The 21,251-nt window shown below is 37.2% G+C and overlaps 1 protein-coding gene across 6 annotated transcripts in view; it reads left to right on the top strand.

Moving 5' to 3' along the window:
- TPK1 (thiamin pyrophosphokinase 1) overlaps window positions 1–21,251 on the top strand; it is a 314,996-nt gene that overhangs the window by 104,052 nt on the left and 189,693 nt on the right. For 5 of the 6 annotated variants that reach the window (XM_046670705.1, XM_046670706.1, XM_046670701.1 and 2 more), the window contains one exon: window positions 15,757–15,826. The exons of the other annotated variant lie outside the window; for it this stretch is intronic. In XM_046670705.1, the coding sequence (XP_046526661.1) occupies window positions 15,757–15,826 (70 nt within the window). The remainder of the gene's footprint in view (window positions 1–15,756; window positions 15,827–21,251) is intronic. 6 annotated transcript variants of the gene reach the window in all.

Here is a 21,251-nt window from a genome sequence, read left to right as displayed (position 1 = left end):
TAGTTATTTTAGTTTCTATCATCAAATGTGAAAAGTTATTTTCAAATACACTGGAGCCAAAAAAAAGGAAAAAAAAAAAGAAAAACAACAACTACCTAACAGTCGGTGAAAATAACTAACAGGACGCTCTGCCATGCGGTACTTATAATTATTTCAAATTTACTAACAAAACAATGAAGCACATTTTGCATAATGAAGTATTTATTTTTATCCGTCATGCTTGCAAGCTGCTCTCCATTCATCATGTTTGCAAACAGCAGCGGCAAGATTTCTTTAACATGAGCCAAATGTAATTCCCAGCTGTTGAAATTAATTTTTTTAAGTCCTGTTAAAAACTATCATCTAACAACAAATCTCACTATTTTTCTTTTTCTCTTTTTACTTTTCCATTGACCTTTTTCTTGTTTTTATTTTCACTCATGAATAAGTGTTTTTCGGTGATACTTGGTGTGTGAGATAGGACTAGAATAAATAAAAGACATTCTTAAATGTGTAACTTACTATATTGTTCACCAGGCGAGTTGATCGGAATCCTAATTTTGCATCCCTTTCATTTCATAATTAAACAAAAAATAAAACAGAAAGTCAGTTATAAGCTCTAGGATGGAGAAAAGCTAGCTATAATATTATGTATTTTTTAAAATTGCTGTGATATGAAGATCCTACTGTTCTCATGTAGATTTGAGTCAAGACTTGTGCAAAAGCCCAAAGGTTGTAAACTACTTCTTCAGCTTCTTTCTTTGGGGTGTAACAGGTTCGTATAGGCAATGGGCGATACAGGGTTTGTTCTGGGTACTGCATTCTCTTATCATGGATGTTGTTTACACAGCTGCCTAGCCTTAGATTTGGTGATTCTGATGGTATAGAAGTAGATAATAGTTACCAAGAGGTAGATAAGTGGTTAAGAGTTACTTTCTGTGTGTTCTCTGTTTTGTTTTAGTTGTCTCAAGTTACTTTCTTTAGGGGAGAAATAATACAAAAGGATGATTATTGTTGCTATTTCAAATTAAAATGGCTGATCTTGCTGAGTCACCAGAGGTAGTGTGACTAACCTAGCCTAGTTTTGGCTAATCTCGATAGGTTTTGCACTCTCTTGCCTCTGGGCTTCTGCCTAGAATGATTTCATTTCCTACCTCTTTTTCCCCTTAGGTAACTCATACTTTTTATTTATTCATTTTTTTTTTTGGTGAAGAAGACTGACTCTGAGCTAATATCCATTGCCAATCCTCCTCTTTTTGCTTGAGGAAGATTGTCCTTGAGCTAACATCTGTGCCAATCTTCCTCTATTTTATGTGGGGTGCCACCACAGCATGGCTTGATGATTGGTTTATGGGTCCATGCCTGGGATCTAAACCTGTGAACCCTGGGTCGCTGAAGCAGAGTGTGCACACTTACCCACTACACCATCAGGCAGGCCCCTCATACTTTTTTTCTTTTTTTAAAGATTGGTACCTGAGTTAACATCTGTTGCCAAACTTTTTTTTGTTCCTCTCCCCAAAGCCCCTCAGTACATAGTTGTGTATTCTAGTTGTAGGTCCTTCAAGTTGTGCTATGTGGGACACCGCCTCAGCATGGCTTGATGAGCAGTGCTAGGTCCACGCCCAGGATCTGAACCAGTGAAACCCAGGGCTGCTGAAGCAGTGTGCATGAGCTTAACCACTGGGCCACAGGGCAGGCCCCCTATTTAAATAATAATAAAACATTATTATTTTTATTATTTGTGGTCTCAGTTCCTGTGGTTTGCTTTCTCTTGTGCCCAAAGCTGCATTGGCTTTGTCCTTTCTGCATGCTCCCATAGAGCTTTGCATTAATCCACCTTAGGAATCATCTCACTGATGATATTTGTCTCTCATACTTCTTGACCAGTGCTGGTTAATATAAACATAATGTGAATATAAACTTAAATCTTCCTGTAGCAATGTTAAAAAGGCAAAAAGAAATAGGAGAAATTGATTTTTAATACTGTCTTATTTAACCCAATATATTCGGCATATTGTTTCAACATATAACCAATATAAAAATTCTAAATTATGTTTTTATATTCTTTTTGTACTGTCTTCAAAATCTAGTGTTTATTTTATACTTCTAGCACATCTCGATTAAGACTAGCTGCATTTCAGGTGCTCAGTACCACAAGTGGCTAGTGTCTACCATATTGTACAGTTATGTGTTACTTAACAATGGGGATATGTTCTGAGAAATGTGTTGTTAGGTGATTTCATCATTGTGCGAACATCACAGAGTACACTTACAGAAGCTTAAATGCTATAGCCTACTACACAGCTAGTCTATATGTTACTAATCTTGTGGGACCACTTTCGTATGTGTGGTCCGCCCTTGACTGAAACATCCTTATGCGGCATGTGACTGTAAAGCATGGTTCTAGACTGTGGTTTCCTTGAGAGTTGGAACCATGTCTGGTGGTTGCTCGGTTTCTGGTTACCATTGGTGCTCATTCAATATATGCCTACAAATAAATGAATAAGTAATTGAATGGAACATACTGGGAGAGTTATTTTGTAGATTGATGCCAATTGCTAATAATATCAGTATCTTCTGTCAAGAGAAGTAATGCACATTGACTAAAAAGAGGACCCTGAGGTGGGAAGAATCCTGCATTCCAGTCATAAGGTAGGGCAGTGGCAGGCTTTGAAGAGGTGACGTTGCTGAGAATTTATTGCAGGGGACAACTAGGAGAGGAAATTAAGAGGGTGGCCAGTCTCCACTCAGGGTCTGCTTTCCAAGTGATGTCCCCAAATCCAGAGCATTGACAACCAGCACCTTTGACTTTTACTGATAGACAGATCTGTTTCTCCCAGAGTAGTCATAATCAAGTTTGTAATCAAGTTCTGTGCACACCTATTTAGTGCAAATAGAGGCTAGTGTATGTGTTTCAGTTTACTGCTTAAAAAATAAAATGGATACAGGGGGCTGGCCCCGTGGCCGAGTGGTTAAGTTCGCGCGCTCCGCTGCAGGTGGCCCAGTGTTTTGTTGGTTCAAATCCTGGGCGCGGGCATGGCACTGCTCATCAAGCCACGCTGAGGCAGCGTCCCACATGCCACAACTAGAAGGACCCACAACGAAGAATATACAACTATGTACCGGGGAGCTTTGGGGAGAAAAAGGAAAAAAATAAAATCTTTAAAAAAATAAAATAAAAAAATAAAATGGATACAATTGTGTCAATTGATACGGTCATTGTTGATAGCAATTTGATATTATGTGGTAAAATTAATAATGTGTATATTCTTTGACTCAGTGATTATCCATTTAGGTATATACCATTGAGAAAATGTTTCATATGTGAACAAGGAGGCATCTAAATGATAATTTCAGCATTTTAGAAAATAGTAAAACATGTAAACCACCTGAACGTCTAGTAATAGGAGATCAGATAAATATTTTTGAAACATTCATTAACTCTGTAGAGTAATTAAATTAATGTAATGCACTAGATTTGTATTTCCAAATGGAAAGCCCTCAAGAACATAATGTTGAGTGATAAAATCAAGTTTCACAACTCTATTTTTAAAAAATTGAAAATAACACATATCACACAATATTATATATTGCTCATTGATGCAAATGCATGCTATATAAAATTAGCGGTTACCAGAGGAGAAGGGGATGACGGGGAGGGCAAAAGGCGTAAAGGGGCACATGTGTATGGTGACAGATAGAAACTGGACTGTTGGTGGTAAACACAATGCAGTCTATACAGAAACAGAAATATAGTGATTACACCTGAAATTTACGCAATGTTGTAAGCCAATATGACCTCAATAAAATAATTAAAAACAAAAGCCAAACTGTAAAGGTAAACCCTACGTCCAGAAGAGTGTATATCACTGGTAAGTGCAGGAGAGTAGGTTGGGTCATTAGGGACGGATCTAGAGAATATGTTTCTGTAGTTTTTTGTGATGCAAAGTACTGAATGATAACAACTGGCAATTTAGGTGGTGGTCATAGAGATGGTATCTTAGTCTTTAATGTATTTAAAATTTTTCTCAATTTGTAAGATGCATTTTATATATTCAGAGGATTTCCTTCAGGTCTGTACTATATTTTTTTGAAAGTAAAAATTTAGGATTACAAATACTAGGGATATTTTGATTTATCCCTTCATATGAATTATTTTACTCCTTTGCTGAAAAAGGATGCATAGATGGAGAAGTGTCCTTTGATGTACACAAGTACAAAAGTGCATTTTATAACTTTGTTCTATATTTCAGGCTGGAATTTTAATCCAGATCTCTATGGGAAAATACATAATAAACTCAGTATCCCATAGCACCTTTTGCACCCTTGTGAGTTAAGATCAAAAGTATTTTTAAAAAATCTAGAATAGCCGGAGCCTTTCAAAGACATTTGGGCTGTGAGGTATTTCAGTTCAGTTCAACAAGTGCTTAAGGAATGCTTGTGCATGCAAGGTACCACATCAGGCTTGAAGGTGGCTGGGACACAGTAGAATGTGAGGGGAAGAAGGAAATGACTCTTCTAGACTTCTCAGGATATTGAAACAGTTGGGAAATGCCCAATTGGATAAATAAATGTTCACTGTCTGAGTGGGAAAGAACAATATATTTTTTTAATGAAGTTATCAATTTATTGTCTCAGCTCCAAATCCATCTGTCATTATCTGCTCTGAGATAACAAGAGCTGGGCCTTTTGGGCATTTCTCCTTTGTAACGAGTATGATGTTAAGCTGTGTCCACAGAGGGCATGGGAGGGACGTTACTGGACGAAGGGTTTCTCTTCCTGATTCCACTGTCTTTGTCATGTCAGCTGCCTGCAGCATGCATGGTTTTTTCTGCAGTGCCTGGTGGTCGGCAGTGCCTGTCACCTTCTCTGTCCCCTGACGCCCTCCTCAGGAGGTTTCCTGGCAGATTACTGCCAAGTGGGACACCTCCCTTGACTGGCTTCCTCCAGCACCTTTCAGGAGGCTTCCTAGTGAATTACGAGGCCAGCACCTCCCTGTGAATGGTGTCCCCTGCACTTCAGAGGGAGGATTTCTGGCTAGTCCTGCCCTTGAACTCTTGCCGGTGTTGTCTGTTCTCAGTCTTAGGGGCAGTGGCTGGTTCCTAGATCTGCTCTTCCTGTTTTCTCTACCTTCAACCACCTCATTAGTCCAATCCATGTTAATTTCTCATGTTCAGATTACTTTTTCTGTTCAGATTATGCATGCTGTCTCCTGACTGAAACCTGATAGATACAGAAGGCAAACTGCATTTTCTCCAGTATGCTAAAGTCAGTAAAAGTGACTTGACATTTAAAAGATCTCTTAGGATTTCTTCAACCTGTTCTCCATTTGGTTTTAGTAGGACAGTAGCCAGCTCTGCGAATGGGTTATTGGATCAGTAGATGTGAACCTGTCTGACTCTTACCATGTATCTTATTGCATTGGAAAAACCGTGGGCATTATTGTTAGCAGTGAAGTTGGTGTTGAAGGTTCTTACACGGTAAGCTTGTATTGTTTCATCATTTATGCTTCACTTTGCTTTGCTGAGCTGTCTCGAATGCACAGTGGAGGGTTCCTGGTATAACAGAAAGAATATGAGCTTTATTATCAAGGGAACCTAGGTTCTAATTTTGGCTCCACTGTTACAATAATTCTAATTCTAACTCCATTAACACATAAATGAAAAGTCTTCTTATTTTCAACGTCTGAGTTCTCACTCTGAAGATGACAGAAAAATCTGTCGCGTAACTTGGGGCAAATCACTTTGTGTCTTGGAGCTCTTTTCCTTGTCCGTAAAACAGGAAATAAAATACAAGCCTTTCAGGTTGCTGTGAGGTTAATCATGTTGTAATAAAGCACCACTAGCAAAGTGAAAATGGTCCAATTTCTCTGCTTCCTTGCTAGCATTTGATGTAAAATAAAATCACAGTATTTTATTTCAGCCGTTTTTGTAAGTATGGAGGGATATCTTACTGTGGTTTTAATTTGAGTTTCTGTAATAACAAATGATGTGAACATCTTTTCATGTGCTTATTTGCCATCTCTATAGTCTCCATTATTTTTTAAATTTCCTGAAAATAACACGTCTTATTCTTATAATTTTAAAAAAGATAAGCAGGAAAAAACTGACCTATTTTAGTTTTCTCTTTTGGTATTTGCCATCACAGTTCTTCCTGAGCTTTCAAACCAGGTCTTTTTCACCAGAAGTTACCCTACACATCCAGAGTTACCTCTGGTTCTTTCTAACAGTTCGGTTTCATGTTTCCTGTGATTTGAGATTAATGAAAACAAACAAAGAAACCCAAACTCAAGCCCAAACAATAAAACTACTCTGAACAATACTTACTAACAATGCATCTATCTTACAAAGTGTACTTCATGTTTTAAATTTTTATTAAACTTTTGATAATGCCTTTTAATTCTTAAATACCATTAGTATAAAACATTTCTACTAGGCAGAGACACCTTGAGGTAAATGCAATGTAGAGAAAAGTGGGAGAAGAGCTATTCAAAACTTTACATCTCTCATTGTAAGGAGAGCATAGGTTGGCCCATATGATTATAATATAAATGGAACAGGAAAATTTTGAAAGATGATAGAGGAGCAAGAATGGCAAGAAATATTTTATGGATTGTGGCCAACCATTGGAACAAGTAAACAGTATAGGGAATGCTAAACAGTTGTAAATGGCCCCAGTGTTTGTCAGTTGCTCAAGACAGGAACCTGGGGGTCATCTCTGGTTCATTTTGCACAACCCTCCATATCCACTCCCTCAGCCAATCCCGTCAATTCCACCTCCTGAATGTAACTTGAAGTACATCCATTTCTCCCTGCTAAATGCCACAGACCTGGTCTAAGCCGGCATCTTCCCTGGACAGTGCAATAGCCTCCTAACTAGCTTCATTACTTCCAGTCTCATCTCTCTCTAACCTCTTCCCAACATAAGAGGAAGAACGATCTTTGATAGGTAAATTAAACGGAACACTCTCAAACTTAAAACCCTTAATGCCTTCCTTTTATACTTAAACTCTGTTCTATACCTTGGGCTGCTTAATCTGGTCTTTGACTGTCTCTCAACTTTGTCTCTTATAGCTGGTCCCTTATCTGACTAAACTCGAAAGCAACTGGCCTATTAAAAACTATTTTTAAAAGTAAGCCTTTTCGTGACTTGATAAATCATGCTTTAAAGACTAAGATTAATTTATCTCTAAGAATGCACTGAGGTAATTTACAGACTAAGAAAGCACTGAGATAACTTACAAACTAAGAAAAGTGGTAGTTAATGAGGCATTTATTCACCACCTTTAAGTACTTGGCTCTTTAATGGTGCTTTGTCCCATATGGCTGTAACTCTTGGCCTAAAGAAGGCCCGGTGTGACTTTTAGGGTAGTTGCCTCTTGCTTTTAACCCGAACCCAGTGATTCCTCTTCTTTCCGTCTCTTTTGGAGACGCTATCCCTGCTTCCTCTCCCTTCTTTCTACTCAGTCTTCAAATAGTTCCCCCACGCTTTTTTTTTTTCCCCCTAAATAGGAAGAAGAATTAGCTTCTGATTATTTGTCCTCAGTTTGAAAAAGAGTATAGTCAAGTTATGAGATTATAATATGTGAAGTTATTACCTTACTTGGTAATAAAAATATGTAATTATTTCTTAATTTCTAATTATTTTGTATTAAGGCCCAATTGCTGAAGTTAACTTCCTATTACCATTTAGATTTAATCGTTATTGTTTAACGATTGTTTAAGAGAATAGATTTATTTGCTAGAAATTCAGTAAATTGTGTTAAAATATTTTTATATCTTGTCAAAGGTATTAGAAAAGGTACAGAGATGATATGATTTGGTATTTTTTTCTTCTGTCGCTACAAAATAAGATAAATGCGTCACTTTTTTGTGTAACAAAGGATCTGATACGTTTTCACTTTTGATATATGCAACTATGACTCTCTCATTTGAAATATGTCTCCCATATACGTTCTGAGATCTGTTACCACTGATCTACAAGATAAGGAGAGGGGATGGAATTCTGGGTGCCAAAGAAACAGGCAAGGCGGCAAATGAGTTCCAAATCTCTCTGCATTCTTCTATTATGTAATGTGTTTGCATCAATAAAGTCAATTTTATTTAAAAGCTTTTACTTTTGCCAAGTGGACCAGCCACCATCATTGCTATTTTCTTCTCTTCCAGCTCTTCTTGGTAGTTCTAGGCATTTTATTATTTTTGCTCACTCACAGAGATCTGTCACATCTCATTATTTTGTCGCTGCTGCTTTACCAGTGTTTGTATATTATGAAGTGAGCTAATAGAAGTTCTCACTTTTCATGCTCACCATTTATGGTGATATCTATACAGTTGTTGTTTATCTCGTCTGACTCGGGAGATGATGTGAACTACCCAGCAGAAGACAGTCAGAAGGATCTGCCTTTGACTGTTGTGACTTGTCGCAATAATTTCGTAATAGGGTCTCGGGTGAATAGGAGGCACAATGGATATGGCTTGGGATCATGCTAGAAGGTCAGCCAGAGTATCACAGATATCTGATGCATGTACGGATTGTATAATAGGACTTACTAAAGATTCCAAAAGTCTAAAATAGAAGATAACGTGGTAGGTTTGCATCTGGGGTAGAGATGAAGGCAATTTAGCTAGGACATAAATTGCTTGGTTAATTCACCTGACTTTGGTGGCTAGGTAGAATGTAGTTTCTGGGTGATGGTCTAGCTTTTAAATTGGAAGTTTAGAGAATAGCGATCTGTCATCCAGCTGAATTCTGTGGGACCTTGGGCAGCCTGCTGAGGTATAAGTGGTCCTCTTGTTAGAGCATTGGTTGTAGACTGGGAGTGATTTTGCCCATGAGGGGACATTTGGGCTTGTCTTTGGATATTTTTAGTTGTCACAATTTGGGGGTGCTACTGGCATCTAGTGCATGGGGGCCAAGGATTGTGCTAAACATTCTACGATGTACTGGACAACCCCTCATAAGAAAGGCCCAAAATGTGGATAGTGCCAAGGTTGAGCAACACTGTATTATAGCGACACCAACAAAGGTCTATTATATCTTTTTTTATTCACTGTAGATTGAGTGTACGTATTTGCCACTTTGTCCCTAAAGAACGGCCAATATTTAGTAAAAAAGTTAATGATTGAAAATGCACTCACCTTAATCGTTCCTAACAAGTCACATTGGGACAAGCATGCATACTCCAGCTTCATCTATACAAGAACATGTTTTTCCGTCCTGCTTAGCTATTTGCAGTTTTTACACATTGTAAGCTTTACTCATTTTTTAGAATTTCCCTGTGCCACTTTAGGATAAACAGACAGTTTTATGTTTGGCTGTTTTTAAGATTTCTTGGTAATGAGGTATTTGGGGTCACTCAGTGTTAAAGAGGCACCTGATTATAGACTTTATAAATAGCATCAGGAATGACTAAATGCCACGTTTTATCTCCGTAGCGCATATCTAGGAGAGGAGGAGATAGAAGGTGGCAGAGGGAAGGGTAATAGAATTTACGCAGCAACATTTACCTAAAGGTAATAAAAATCTTCATTACATGGCATGCAACAGGTCATTAGGACTAGCAGAACTATGCGTGTAGATGCTCAATATAAATACCACTTGCTTTTTATTTGAAATAAGGATAATTCTGTGCTACTGGCTTGGCTAAAATTTAAAGAATATTCCATTTACTATTTGTGGGATATTACAAATAATGTGAGCTTTCTTAGTAATTGCACATAAATATACTACAAATAAAACCTTTCATCTAAAATCCTAGAAGAGTTATCTAAACAGCAATTAATTATGCGTTTTGTTACTCCTATGAGCAAAGTAAATTGTTGCCATTTCTCTCAGAGGGCATATATTTCCATTAAATGCTTTGGATGAGTTTCTCCACATGAAATAATGTCTTGACAGGGAAAGCATGCTAATCCATCTCTGTTAACCATGTCCCTGAACTAACTGATTTGGATCCTGATCAAGGCTTCACTGGTGAGAGTGTATATAAATAATAGCCAAACCATCTACGAAAATACACAACTCCCCTAAAGGCTTGATCCAACACAGAGTTGAGGCATAATAAGATAATATTCTCCAAATAAGAAAGAGGAAGAGTCAGTGTTTTTGAAGTAGAAGTTAATGTGTGTGTTAGTTAGGGCTCCTTCTGTTTCAAATGACAGAGAATCTAACTCATGCTGGCCTGAACCCCAAAAGGGAATTTATAGCTAACATAATTGAAAAGTCTAGTGCCTGGCTGTTGCTATGGCTATGGGATCAAACAACGCTGTCGTCTGCTAGCTTTACCTTTATTATATTGGCTTCGTTCTCTGGGTGGCTCTGATAGATCGTAGATCCAAGCTTCCAGCCTCTCAGGTTGCCGGACAGTAGAAAAGAGAACCCTTGTGCACTCTTGGTAGGAATGCCCAGTGTAGCCACTGTGAAAAACAGTATGGAGATTCCTCAGAAAATTGGAAGAGAACTACCATATGATCCAGCACTCCCACCAGTGGGTGTTTATCTGAAAGAAATGAAGTCAGATGAAGGTCTGGTCATTTTGCAGGAGTGGCTTTCAGAGGTTTCAGTCACCTCTTCTTTGGCACGCACATGGCCATAGAAGCCATTGATTCTTGGGTCTCTCTAGCTTTTTGTTTTGTTTTGTTTTGTTTTTTTTGGTGGAGAAAGATGAGCCCTGAGCTCACATCCATTGCCAACTTTCCCATTTTGCTTGAGGAGGATGGTCCCTGAGCTAACATCTGTGCCACTCTTCCTCTACTTTGTATATGGGACACCACCACAGCATGGCTTGATGAATGGTGTATGGGTCTGTGCCCAGGATTTGAACATGCGAACCCTGGGCAACTCAAGCGGAGCTCGCTCACTTCCTAGAGTGACCCTGGAGACAGCCCCAGGATCTCTCTGGCTTTTATCCTTTGCTAGTTGTTACAAGTTTCCTTAGGGATCTGTGTCTAGCAGCCATTCTCCAGTGCAGGTGCATCTTATCAGTGCTGATTACTGATTGCTTAATAAACATTCTTAACATAGTAACCTTTGGCTGATTCTTAATACTCCTATATATTCTCTGAGTTGCTATTGCAAGGAAAATTTGACCAAGGGTTATGTAGTTAAAGTTTTAAATAACAATATATCTTATGAGAGAGAACATATAAATAGATGTAAGAGTGACTTTTTTTATGGTTGCTTACTAAGGGCCATGATATATTTTACCAATATTCAACTGGTGGCCATTTAAGTTTGCTACTAGTTTTCCATGATTACACATAATCATGAAATGTGTACATATCTTTGAACACATTGAATCTTTGTACATATGCCCTTGTGAACTTGGGCAAGTGCTTATAAAGGCTACATGGAATTTCTGAATCAAAGGGCATGCGCATTTAAATTTTATAAATCTGCCACACTGTCTCTCAAAGTCATAATCTCACCAACAGCATGTGAGAGAATTTGTTTCCCCATGCCACTTCCTTCTAATTTTATTTATGTTGTCTCTGAAAAATTTTGTGAATTTGGCAAAATATATGTAATAATCTTTATTTTGCATTAGAATCAGCACACTTGGCATTAGCTCAAAATGGACTCATCGGCATTAGCTCATAGGACTAATAAATGGCTAATCTAGATTAGAATTGAAATCTTTCATATCTAGTATTCTTTCGTTTAACTGATACTGTAATATGTTTATTCGATTTTACTTTTTTCTTCCATGTTAATACTTGAAACGAATTTAATAGTCTGCTTTTCGCAAAGTCAAATTATTTCTGCCCAACTTTATTTAACAGAAATTACTGAAATAGCCAATTAACCTCTGATTGTGAATGGAGCTCTTCATTATTTGTTATTATCATTAATTTACATTATATCAGATTAAAAAATTGTAAGTTTAAGATATATTTAATTTACTTCTTGGTAGGACCAATATATAAAGTTGATGTTGAGATTTTAGTGTATTTTATTCTTCAGATATTTGTCAGCCTGATGCATAGTAAATAATTGTTCAACCACTGAAGTTGTAGTATTTGACAGATCTTCAAAAACTTTCCTCTATAAGCCAATGAAATTTTTACATTAAAAGATAACCATACAATAACTTATATTCATTAAAGCTTGGAACAAGTTAAATTGATGACAGAGTCAACATATTTTTGAGGCTGATTCATTAAGCGTACCCTTTATTTCTGGTTCTTTTTTTTTTTTTTTAAAGATTTTATTATTTCCTTTTTCTCCCCAAAGCCCCCTGGTACACAGTTGTATACTCTTCGTTGTGGGTCCCTCCAGCCGTGGCATGTGGGACGCCGCCCCAGCGTGGCCCGATGAGCAGTGCCATGTCCGCGCCCAGGACACGAACCAACGAAACACTGAGCCGCCTGCAGCGGAGCGTGCGAACTTAACCACTCGGCCACGGGGCCAGCCCCTATTTCTGGTTCTTTTACTTGGTCACTTTCGTTAGTAATGATATTTATTTGGTTTTCAAATTGCTGTCAATGAATTCATGCCAACATTATGTAATTTATGCTTGAAATATTTTATTTTTAAAATGCCATTTAATTTATGTATATAGAAAATATTTTATTGATAAAATTTAGAAGTGGTAGACTACATCTTTTTTGGTCAAGCTTTATTAACAACAAAACAAAATAGTTTTAGGGACAGACTGGCACTTGTTTGTCCTTTCAGAGGGATTGTCCCCTGCTCCCAACTTCCAGGTAAGGAGAGAAGAGTCCACAGATTGCATCATGGTTATTGTAACTCCATTGGCCATTTAAAACAGGAATAGATGTGGGCAAATTGACTTCCTATAAAAAAGTTATTTCTCTTTTCATAAACTGCTCTAAAGATAGCACCTTAAATCTAGGTGTGAGAAGTAACAGGCATTACAAGAAGTTTTTGGATTGTAAAAGTAACTCTGGTCTTAGCTGAACTAGGTTGATTAATAAGTAGTTTTACAGATTTGTGCATTGAAACTCATCTCTCCTTGCCTTGTCCTCCCCTTGCGTTTTGTTGCTTTTATTATAGCACTCATCAGAGTCTACCATGCATTGCATATATTTGCTTCTGTTTCTCTTTTTTCCGCCATAATTGAGCCTGGAGAGCTAGTACTTTTTGTTGGTCATCTTTCTATTCTATTTAGGGCCTGGCACACAACAGGTATAAATGTTGAACTCAACTGATCTTTGGAAAATAATATAGTGTGAAAAATTGATGTCATTCTATTTGATAATCCTTAGCCACTAAAAACTGTTTCTTAGATTTTCACATTACTTCAGTGAATCTGTTTTTACGTAAAAAGATCCCGTATACTTGTTAATTTTGTTTACAGCGAATTGTTTTATATACTCTGAGGGCAATTACTCAGTTCATCGTCTGTTTCTGTTTATTAATCTTTTCAATCTCCCTATTCATTCATTCTATAGCATATTTTATATGTGAGATGATCTCTCTATTTTAACTTTTGATGATTTTGAACTTTTAGGTTTTGATATTTAGGAAATGTGAGGAATATTCTGTGATTTTCTGCAAGTTATATTTGTGGTAAGATTCGAATTTGGGTGCCATTCTTTTTAAGGAAATGTATGTTGTGGGTAATTGGTAGAATGAGACGTCCTCTTAGATATCTTTGTAAAAACTCTTAGTTTTGTTTTGCACTTTTTAAGTAGCTTGGGATTTTCTTTTCCAGGAACACAATGGTTTTTAGACTTTATTTTCATTCTAATAAAAATGGAGGAAGAAGACTAATGTTTACTAAAGGCTTACTGGGTTTCAGTATTGTGATGAGCCCTATATATGATTATTATACATTAATTGCTTAATAACTCTATGCCATAGGTGATATTATCTCCATTTATAGATGAGGAAGCTGAAGCAAAAAAGGAACATCATTTTTGCCATTTAAACTCTGTTTTGTTTCTGATATAACATAGAACACAGAAAATAGTCTCACATATTATGGATTAGTGGAAAATTCATTGAGACTTTTATTTCTGTCAATATGGTCAATTAGATATCCTTGAAATATACCACCTGCTATCAAACACCTAGAAATCTGGATGTATTGTAAACACTCTTGTAATTGTGCAGCTTAATTTGCAAAAGGTAAGGTGATTTCATAAGTGCCATAAAACAAGGAAGTAGCTCAAAAGAATGGTTCGCTTCTTCTGAAGCTCCTGGTCCTCGAGGTCTTTGCTGGTCTCTGTGACCTATGACTTTGGTGTTACCAGCTTTGGGGACAGGAAGCAGGACATTCCTCTGTTCGGGCTGAGGACCTGGAATCTCAGACATCTTCCCCTTCACTCTCATTGCCCAGGGTAAAAGTTTAATCTACGATCATTAGGTAAAGCACATTTTTTTAAAAAAAACAGAATATAAGAAAGCAATTGATGCTAAGATACTGAACATTTCTAGGAAAATTAGAAATTAGAGAAGTAACAACAACAACAAAAATAGTAGTCCATGGCCTAAGAAAATTTCAAGGAACAGTTGATCTGCAACATCAAATCCTAGAGTGACAGCAAAGAGAAAGTGCAGGAAAGGGGTAGATAAGCCCCAGCCAGAGAGACAGCTGGTCTTATTTGATTATCTTTTACCCCAAGTTTCAGTCAATTTTGTGCCGCCTTCACAATTTTGACAATGTTCACACATTATCTAGATTATTATTTACTTAATATCTTAAAATGAAGTTATGCTATGCTTATGGTTTATTTTTGAAAGAAATCTTTTATATCACAATAAAATATGGAAACCCATAATATCTTCCAGAAGTAGAAAGTTATCTGTAAAAATGAGTAAAATAAGGGAACAAAGTTATAACCATGTCCTGTTGCCTGTTACTGTGCAAGCCCTATCTTCTGTTATAAAGAAGGGAAAACAAGCTTCAAGAGATACTGAAGATACCATATACAATCTCCTCCTTTATTTAATAAGAGGAATTGAGAAAGATGCTAAAAGGACACATGCTTTGTCTTAGGTGATTCTGTCTTCCTTGTGTGTGTGCCATGTAGGCTTGTTTTTAGCACCAGCAGTGTCACTGGCTGAATGTGAAATGATCCGAGGAGGGAAGTGTGATCATGTGCATGCCTGAGTGCCTGCTTTTTGATGTTTATCATTTGAAAGATACTGCTCTAAACTTCCTGTTGTTGACGAAAATAATCCATAACCAATCCCTGTTGTTGACGAAAATAATCTATAACCAATCTATAAATGAAAATTTGGGATAGTTTATTCTGAGCTGAAATCTGAGCACCATGGCCTGGGGCCTTTCTTCCCGAAGGAAGAAAGAGCACCAAAGAGGTGAAGTATACAGAGTGGTTGTATACCCCCAAACAGAATGTTTCACATATGATTGAAATGTCTCTCCCACAATAGTCACAAGATTGCCCTGTCAGCACAGCGCTTGATGGACACAGCAGGTAGTGGGTCTGCTATCTCGGTGGGCGGAGCAGGAGGCAAGTCTATTGTCTAGAGCTGGGTTGTCAGAGATGAGCTCAGCAGTCAGTTTCTAGCCTAAGGAAAGATGCTTAATCCTTAAGGGAATGCCAACGTTGGGAGGGTGAGGGAAGTTGCACCTTTATCTCAAGGGCCTTTGCTCTTGCCATAGGGAATATCTAAAGCAGATATACAATGCATGCTCAACAGCCTCGGTCAGGCCCTTTTGGAAAGACAAGGTCAGGCCGAATTAGGTTTACACAAAATGGCTTCCTCATATACTCCAATATATCCTATTGCTTGCCATTTTTATTTGTCACTGTGTTGAAACAGTCTTTGTTTTTTTTCTCTTTGAAGCTCTTTTAAGAGCCTGTGCTGACGGAGGTGCCAACCGCTTGTATGACATCACTGAAGGAAAGAGGGAAAGGTATGCTTTCCTTGAGCCAGCGTCCGCAACACCACTAATTCTGCTCTTCTGTTTGTTCTATTCTCTTCTTAGTAAATGGTGACTGTTAATTTTCCTTCAAACTTAACAAAAAACCCCCTCAGTGAGAAACCTGCTTAATGTTGTATTATTTCTTTGCTTTGAATGGAATCCCTTAGTAGAACTAGGCTAATCATATTCTTAATTTAAAAGAAAAACCCATTCTACTACTTCAAAAGTCTCATTAAGTAGCATATCAAATATCAATATTTGTGAGGACTTTGAATATTGATTAAAATAAAATTTCTAATGGTAATTTGAGTTGTTATTCAGTTTAAATGCATAAAACTATCTCATATAAGTGAAATGTATATTCTCTTGTAGAAGATGCAAGATTTTTATATTAGTGTTGAGTAAAGCTCAGTATAATTTACTCTAACTCAGTTACTTCTGAGTTAGGCACATAGATATATTTTAGGAGACAAGTAATTTATTTCTTAATGATTTGTTGTCTGTGCTGTCTCGTTTTCCTGATCTTTGCATGGTGAGCTATTTTTGGATAAGAGAATATGTTTGAGGAGAGCAAGATTTAAATCTAGCTCATTGCCAGCATGTTCATAGTTCAACCTCTTGGCAAATACAAGAATTTATAGTTTAGATATACATAGACCAGCTATGAAATTTAGTTCCACTTCCATCATGTATGTTATTGAATGTACTGAAATGTTTATAGTTTGAGAAATCAACTCCTTGCTGCAAAAAATAAAGTAAAAATATTATGATGCAACATACCATAGGTGTGAATTAAATATATGTATTTTGAAATATTGTAAAATACATCTTCATGGCATCAGAATTTTTAACTTCAGCTTTCTAATGTTGGAGCTGCTTTTGGAAATCAGCTGGGAGCTTATAAGAGGAAGGCATGTTTCTTTTGAGATTGGGCATGCTGATGTCTAGGGACTGGATGTGTTATCATAGAATACAGCAAAAGTGGGAGCCTAGGAAACAATTTAAATTATTAACATTTTGTGCTGCTTTATTTTTTAACTGTACGGATTCCTCTGACTATGTTGTCTAAGACCTGACGTGGACAGTATGTGAAAAAATCCTCAAGTATGTGTTACAAAAAGTGCCAGTTAGTTCAGGAAAGAGCATAATACCCATGAGGCCAAGATTATGAATTGGGTACTGTTTGTTTCATGCCTGTAGCCTGCTTGCTGGCAAGAGATCTGGTCCTGGGTGCTGTTTTTTTCTCTAATGGTCCGTGTAGTCCATGAACATAATTATATGAACCAGAGCTGTGCAATGCTATTAACACAGTGCTTCCCAACTCTTCCTTGATTGTAAGAACCGTCTAGAAGACTTGTGAAAAAATACAGATTTCTATACAATTATATTAATTATTTTTATTGGATTGGGCTGGACACTAATAAGAAAGATGATACACAACACTTTTATTCACATTTGAAATCAAAACAGATGACCATGTTTGAGAAGTGAGTACTATTATTTTTGCCCAAATTTCAAAATAATCATTTCTGATATTTCTTAACACACTTATAAGTGATCCTTGGAAGTCTTCCAAGAAGATTTATGATTTATCTAACAACTGTCTGTCCATATATGAAGATGTTCAATAAGAAAATGTGCTTTCCATTGAGTTTCTAGGTATAATAATATATTTGCAATGATTCCTACTCTGATGCTTAGGGACGTGGCTGGCCTGGGTAAGGGTGGAGTCCCGAACAGGGAGATGAGTGAAGCTAATTGCCTCATGTGGGAGTTAAATTCTTGGAATAAATCTCATTAAATCCAAATCCTAACCAGTTGAACTAATTGGATACAGGTGATTAAACATGATTCCTGTTAATTTTATTTTTAACAGAATGGCTTCACAATGAAAAAGGAAAAAATATTTATGAGTTTTAAAAAGGCAAGTATGGTTTATGGACCTCTGCTTGCCTTGCTCTTATTTGTTTGTTTATTTAATGTCCATATCTACAACATAATACCTTATAATTATGCAATTACAACTGAATGTGTAGAGATTCATCTTCAATTGAGGGCAAAATGAGATATTTAGATGTTTAGAATGGAAGGAAGGAAGACTGATGTAGACAGTAACAGAGGAGCAAGCTTTATAGTGGGATAGAATTGGGGCAAAAATCAGTGGTGACCTTAGGTCCAATCCTCTACCCAATGCATTCAACTCTCCACACCGTCTTTCATTATTTTTTTTTCAAGTAATTTTATTGGGATTATAATGGTTTATAACGTTGTGTAATTTCAGGTGTGCATTATTCTTTATCAGTTCCTGAACACACTTCATCATGCTCACCCCCGGTGGTCTAATTTTTATCCGTCACCATCTTTGTTTGTTTGTCTGTCTGCTTCAACTCTGGAATCGGCCTCTCTCTACTTATCAGGTTTAGAAGTTCTAAATGTTTTTTTCTTATTTGTGAAAACAATACATGGTCATTGAATACATGTTAGTGAGCTGGAAGAAACAGAAAGTTGAAAATAAAAATTATCTGTTATTTCTTCCTAAGTAGCAAAGAGTTGGATTGGGTCTACCTATTGGTTCTGCCCTTTGGAACAGCAGAAAATATGACTTATTTTTCTGTAGCCACTTGCTCAGGTGAAAGTAAGCTTGATGAGTGTAAGCTCCCTTGTGCCTAGAAAATTGTCTGGGAATATGAGACACTCAATAAATGTCTGTTAGTAATTGAACATTTGAATAGGATTGTTTTGTTCTCTCTCCCATAGGTTTTGATTGACTTTGATTAATGACTTTCATGTTTTGGGTAAATAGATTACCTCTGCTCTGAGAGCTGAGAGGTTCTGATTTGGATGTGTGTTCAGTCTGTACATCAAACTGAGGCAGGTTGAAGTCCCAGTCAGGAACAAATAGAATGGGCTCCACCAATGACCAGTGGATCCTACCTTTGGCCGGGGCAGTGAGATTAAAGAGGAAGAAATTTTAGAAAGACTCACTCTCTGTACTGCACTCCTGTACTCTTGATTGACTGTTTTCCTAACACCAGATGCCTGTTTTTGGAAATGTGGGGTAATAAGTTTGGGTATCAGATATATGCACCAATACCCGCAATTCTACAGCTCCAACCTGATACTGACTGAACTCTCATGTTTATATTCTGATAGTAGTCTGCAATTAAGAACTCCTATGGTGGCTTCATAACATCCTCCTGCCCTCTCTCCAGTAGGTAAAACCCATTATTGGTCAGAACCAGGATGGTAAAGCACAGCCCCACTTGTCACAATAATCACAGGCTACAGAGATAAAGAAAAAAAAATACAAGAGAAGCAGAGTAAGATTTTCTAGGAGGATTTTATGGAGCAGACTTTTTTCTTGCCCATCATCGATAGGCCTTGGAGGTTTGTTTTAGAGTGATGATTTTATTGACACTATGTTAGGTCAGGAAAGTGTAAATTGTCCACGTCACAGAACAGTGAAAGATGGTTGTTTGTATGTACCGGGTACATAATAATGATTATAGGAGGGTTAAGGCCACGCCCTACCCCCAGCCACCATTGTCTCCTTCCATTTCTCAATTATTCCTATTTCTACATGTTTAGCAGATACTCTAAGAGCAATTTCTGCTCTAGTCAGTTTCTGACCAGAGTCTGAAAAGTAGTCAACTGTGGCAGTAGTTACCAACCTTTCTCACCATGGGGAATATTAAAAACAAACAAACATATAGAGAAGTGCACAAATTAAAATGATATAGTCCATTGACTTTTCATATGGGGAGCACACTCATGTCAACAGCACTGAGATCAGTAAATTGAATATTACCAGCGTCACAGAAGCCTTCCTCATGCTCCCTGCCTTCGCCGTCTCCCCTAAAAGGGAACCTCAGATGTAACCACTATCTGACTTAATTAATCTTAGATTATATTTGCCTATTTTTGAACTTTATAAAATGGAATCATACTGTATTGAATTTTGAGCGTGTGGACTGTTTTTTATATGTAGAATTCATAGCTCTCTAAACCTGAAAAAGGATTAAGAAACATTGCTGCAGGTTCCTGCAGGAGAATTATGGTGACCATAATTATGAGGTGGAGGTGGGGATGGAATCAGGTAGAAGAGAGTAAGAGGTATATAGAAAGGAACGAGAATTCTAAGACCGATGACACAACCACAGTAGTCTGACAATGGGGAGAAATAGTTTATATTCATCATTTAAAAATAATACCTTTAAAGAGGGGTAAATATTTATAAACCCTATTCTGTTAGAAAGGTAAAATAAACTGACCAAAAAAAAAGAGAGAGAGAGAGAAAGAGCTTTGCAATGAGACAGGATCTCTCTATAATAATTCAGTAGCAGAAATAAGAACGTAGCATTTAACTTATCTTTTATTCCTTCATTCAAGCATGTATTGGATACTTTCAATAGTTAAACGTTTTGATAGTTACTGTGAATATATAAATAAGTAAAATACAGTTCTTACCATCAAGAAACTTTCAGTATAATCAAAGTAAAGAGGATATTGGTATTCAATATGGTAGATTATAAAGCACATAATGAGAAAATTCTAGTTCAGCATGATAGGTTCCGTGACAAAGGAAGACATGGTGGATGGACAATTAATCCAGAATGTGAGAGTATTAGAAAATATTCTGAGGATCCTAATGGGGTGTAAAAGATCAAGGCCACAGAGTGTGTGGTGTGTGTCTGTGTGTGTATGTGTGTGTGTGGTGACCAGGGGGAGGAGAGGAGGTTTTCCTTTGTCTCCTGGATAAAATCTAAACTCATTACCTTGAGAATCAGGGTTGGACCTTTCCATACCATGTCAGCCATGCCCAGTTTCCCCCCTTGTCTTCTCCCAGGCCCTTTCCATTCACTGCCTGTGCTCAGAACCTTTCTCAGGCTGATCTTCAGCTTGTACACATTGGTACTGCCCACAATCCATTCTGATTGTCTGGCCATCCGTTCTGATTAGTCGGTACTTATTGTACTGATCCTCAGATGGCTTCAACTGCCTATGGTGGCATTTCTTGTAGCAATCCTATCCATGCAGCAGTGCTCAGCTAAAATGCTGTCTGTCCTATGAGGGCTCCCCTCTCTTTCCAGCCCGGTGTGACCTGACATCTCTTACACTGTAATACTACTTTTAAATTACAATGTTATGTTCACATTTTACCTTGATTTAGAGCCTTAAAGACTTATCTCCTCTACTAGGTTGTAAACTTCTAGTGATCTATTGTCATTTAACTATGCATAATACTTTGTAATTATTTACTTTCTCATTTTAAATTGTGATTTAGCTGTGTGTAGATGTATGTTACCTCCCTCACTAGGTGGTGAACTCCTTGAAGGCGGCGATCATAATTAATCTTCTTTATATGCCTTGTAGTATCTAGTACACTAATGAGCGTCTGAAAATTTATTGAATTAAT

This window comes from Equus quagga, chromosome 8, assembly GCF_021613505.1.
Source record: "Equus quagga isolate Etosha38 chromosome 8, UCLA_HA_Equagga_1.0, whole genome shotgun sequence".
Taxonomy (NCBI): Eukaryota; Metazoa; Chordata; class Mammalia; order Perissodactyla; family Equidae; genus Equus; species Equus quagga.
Note: the sequence above shows the minus strand (reverse complement) of the source record. Positions and strands in the feature narration are given on the sequence as shown.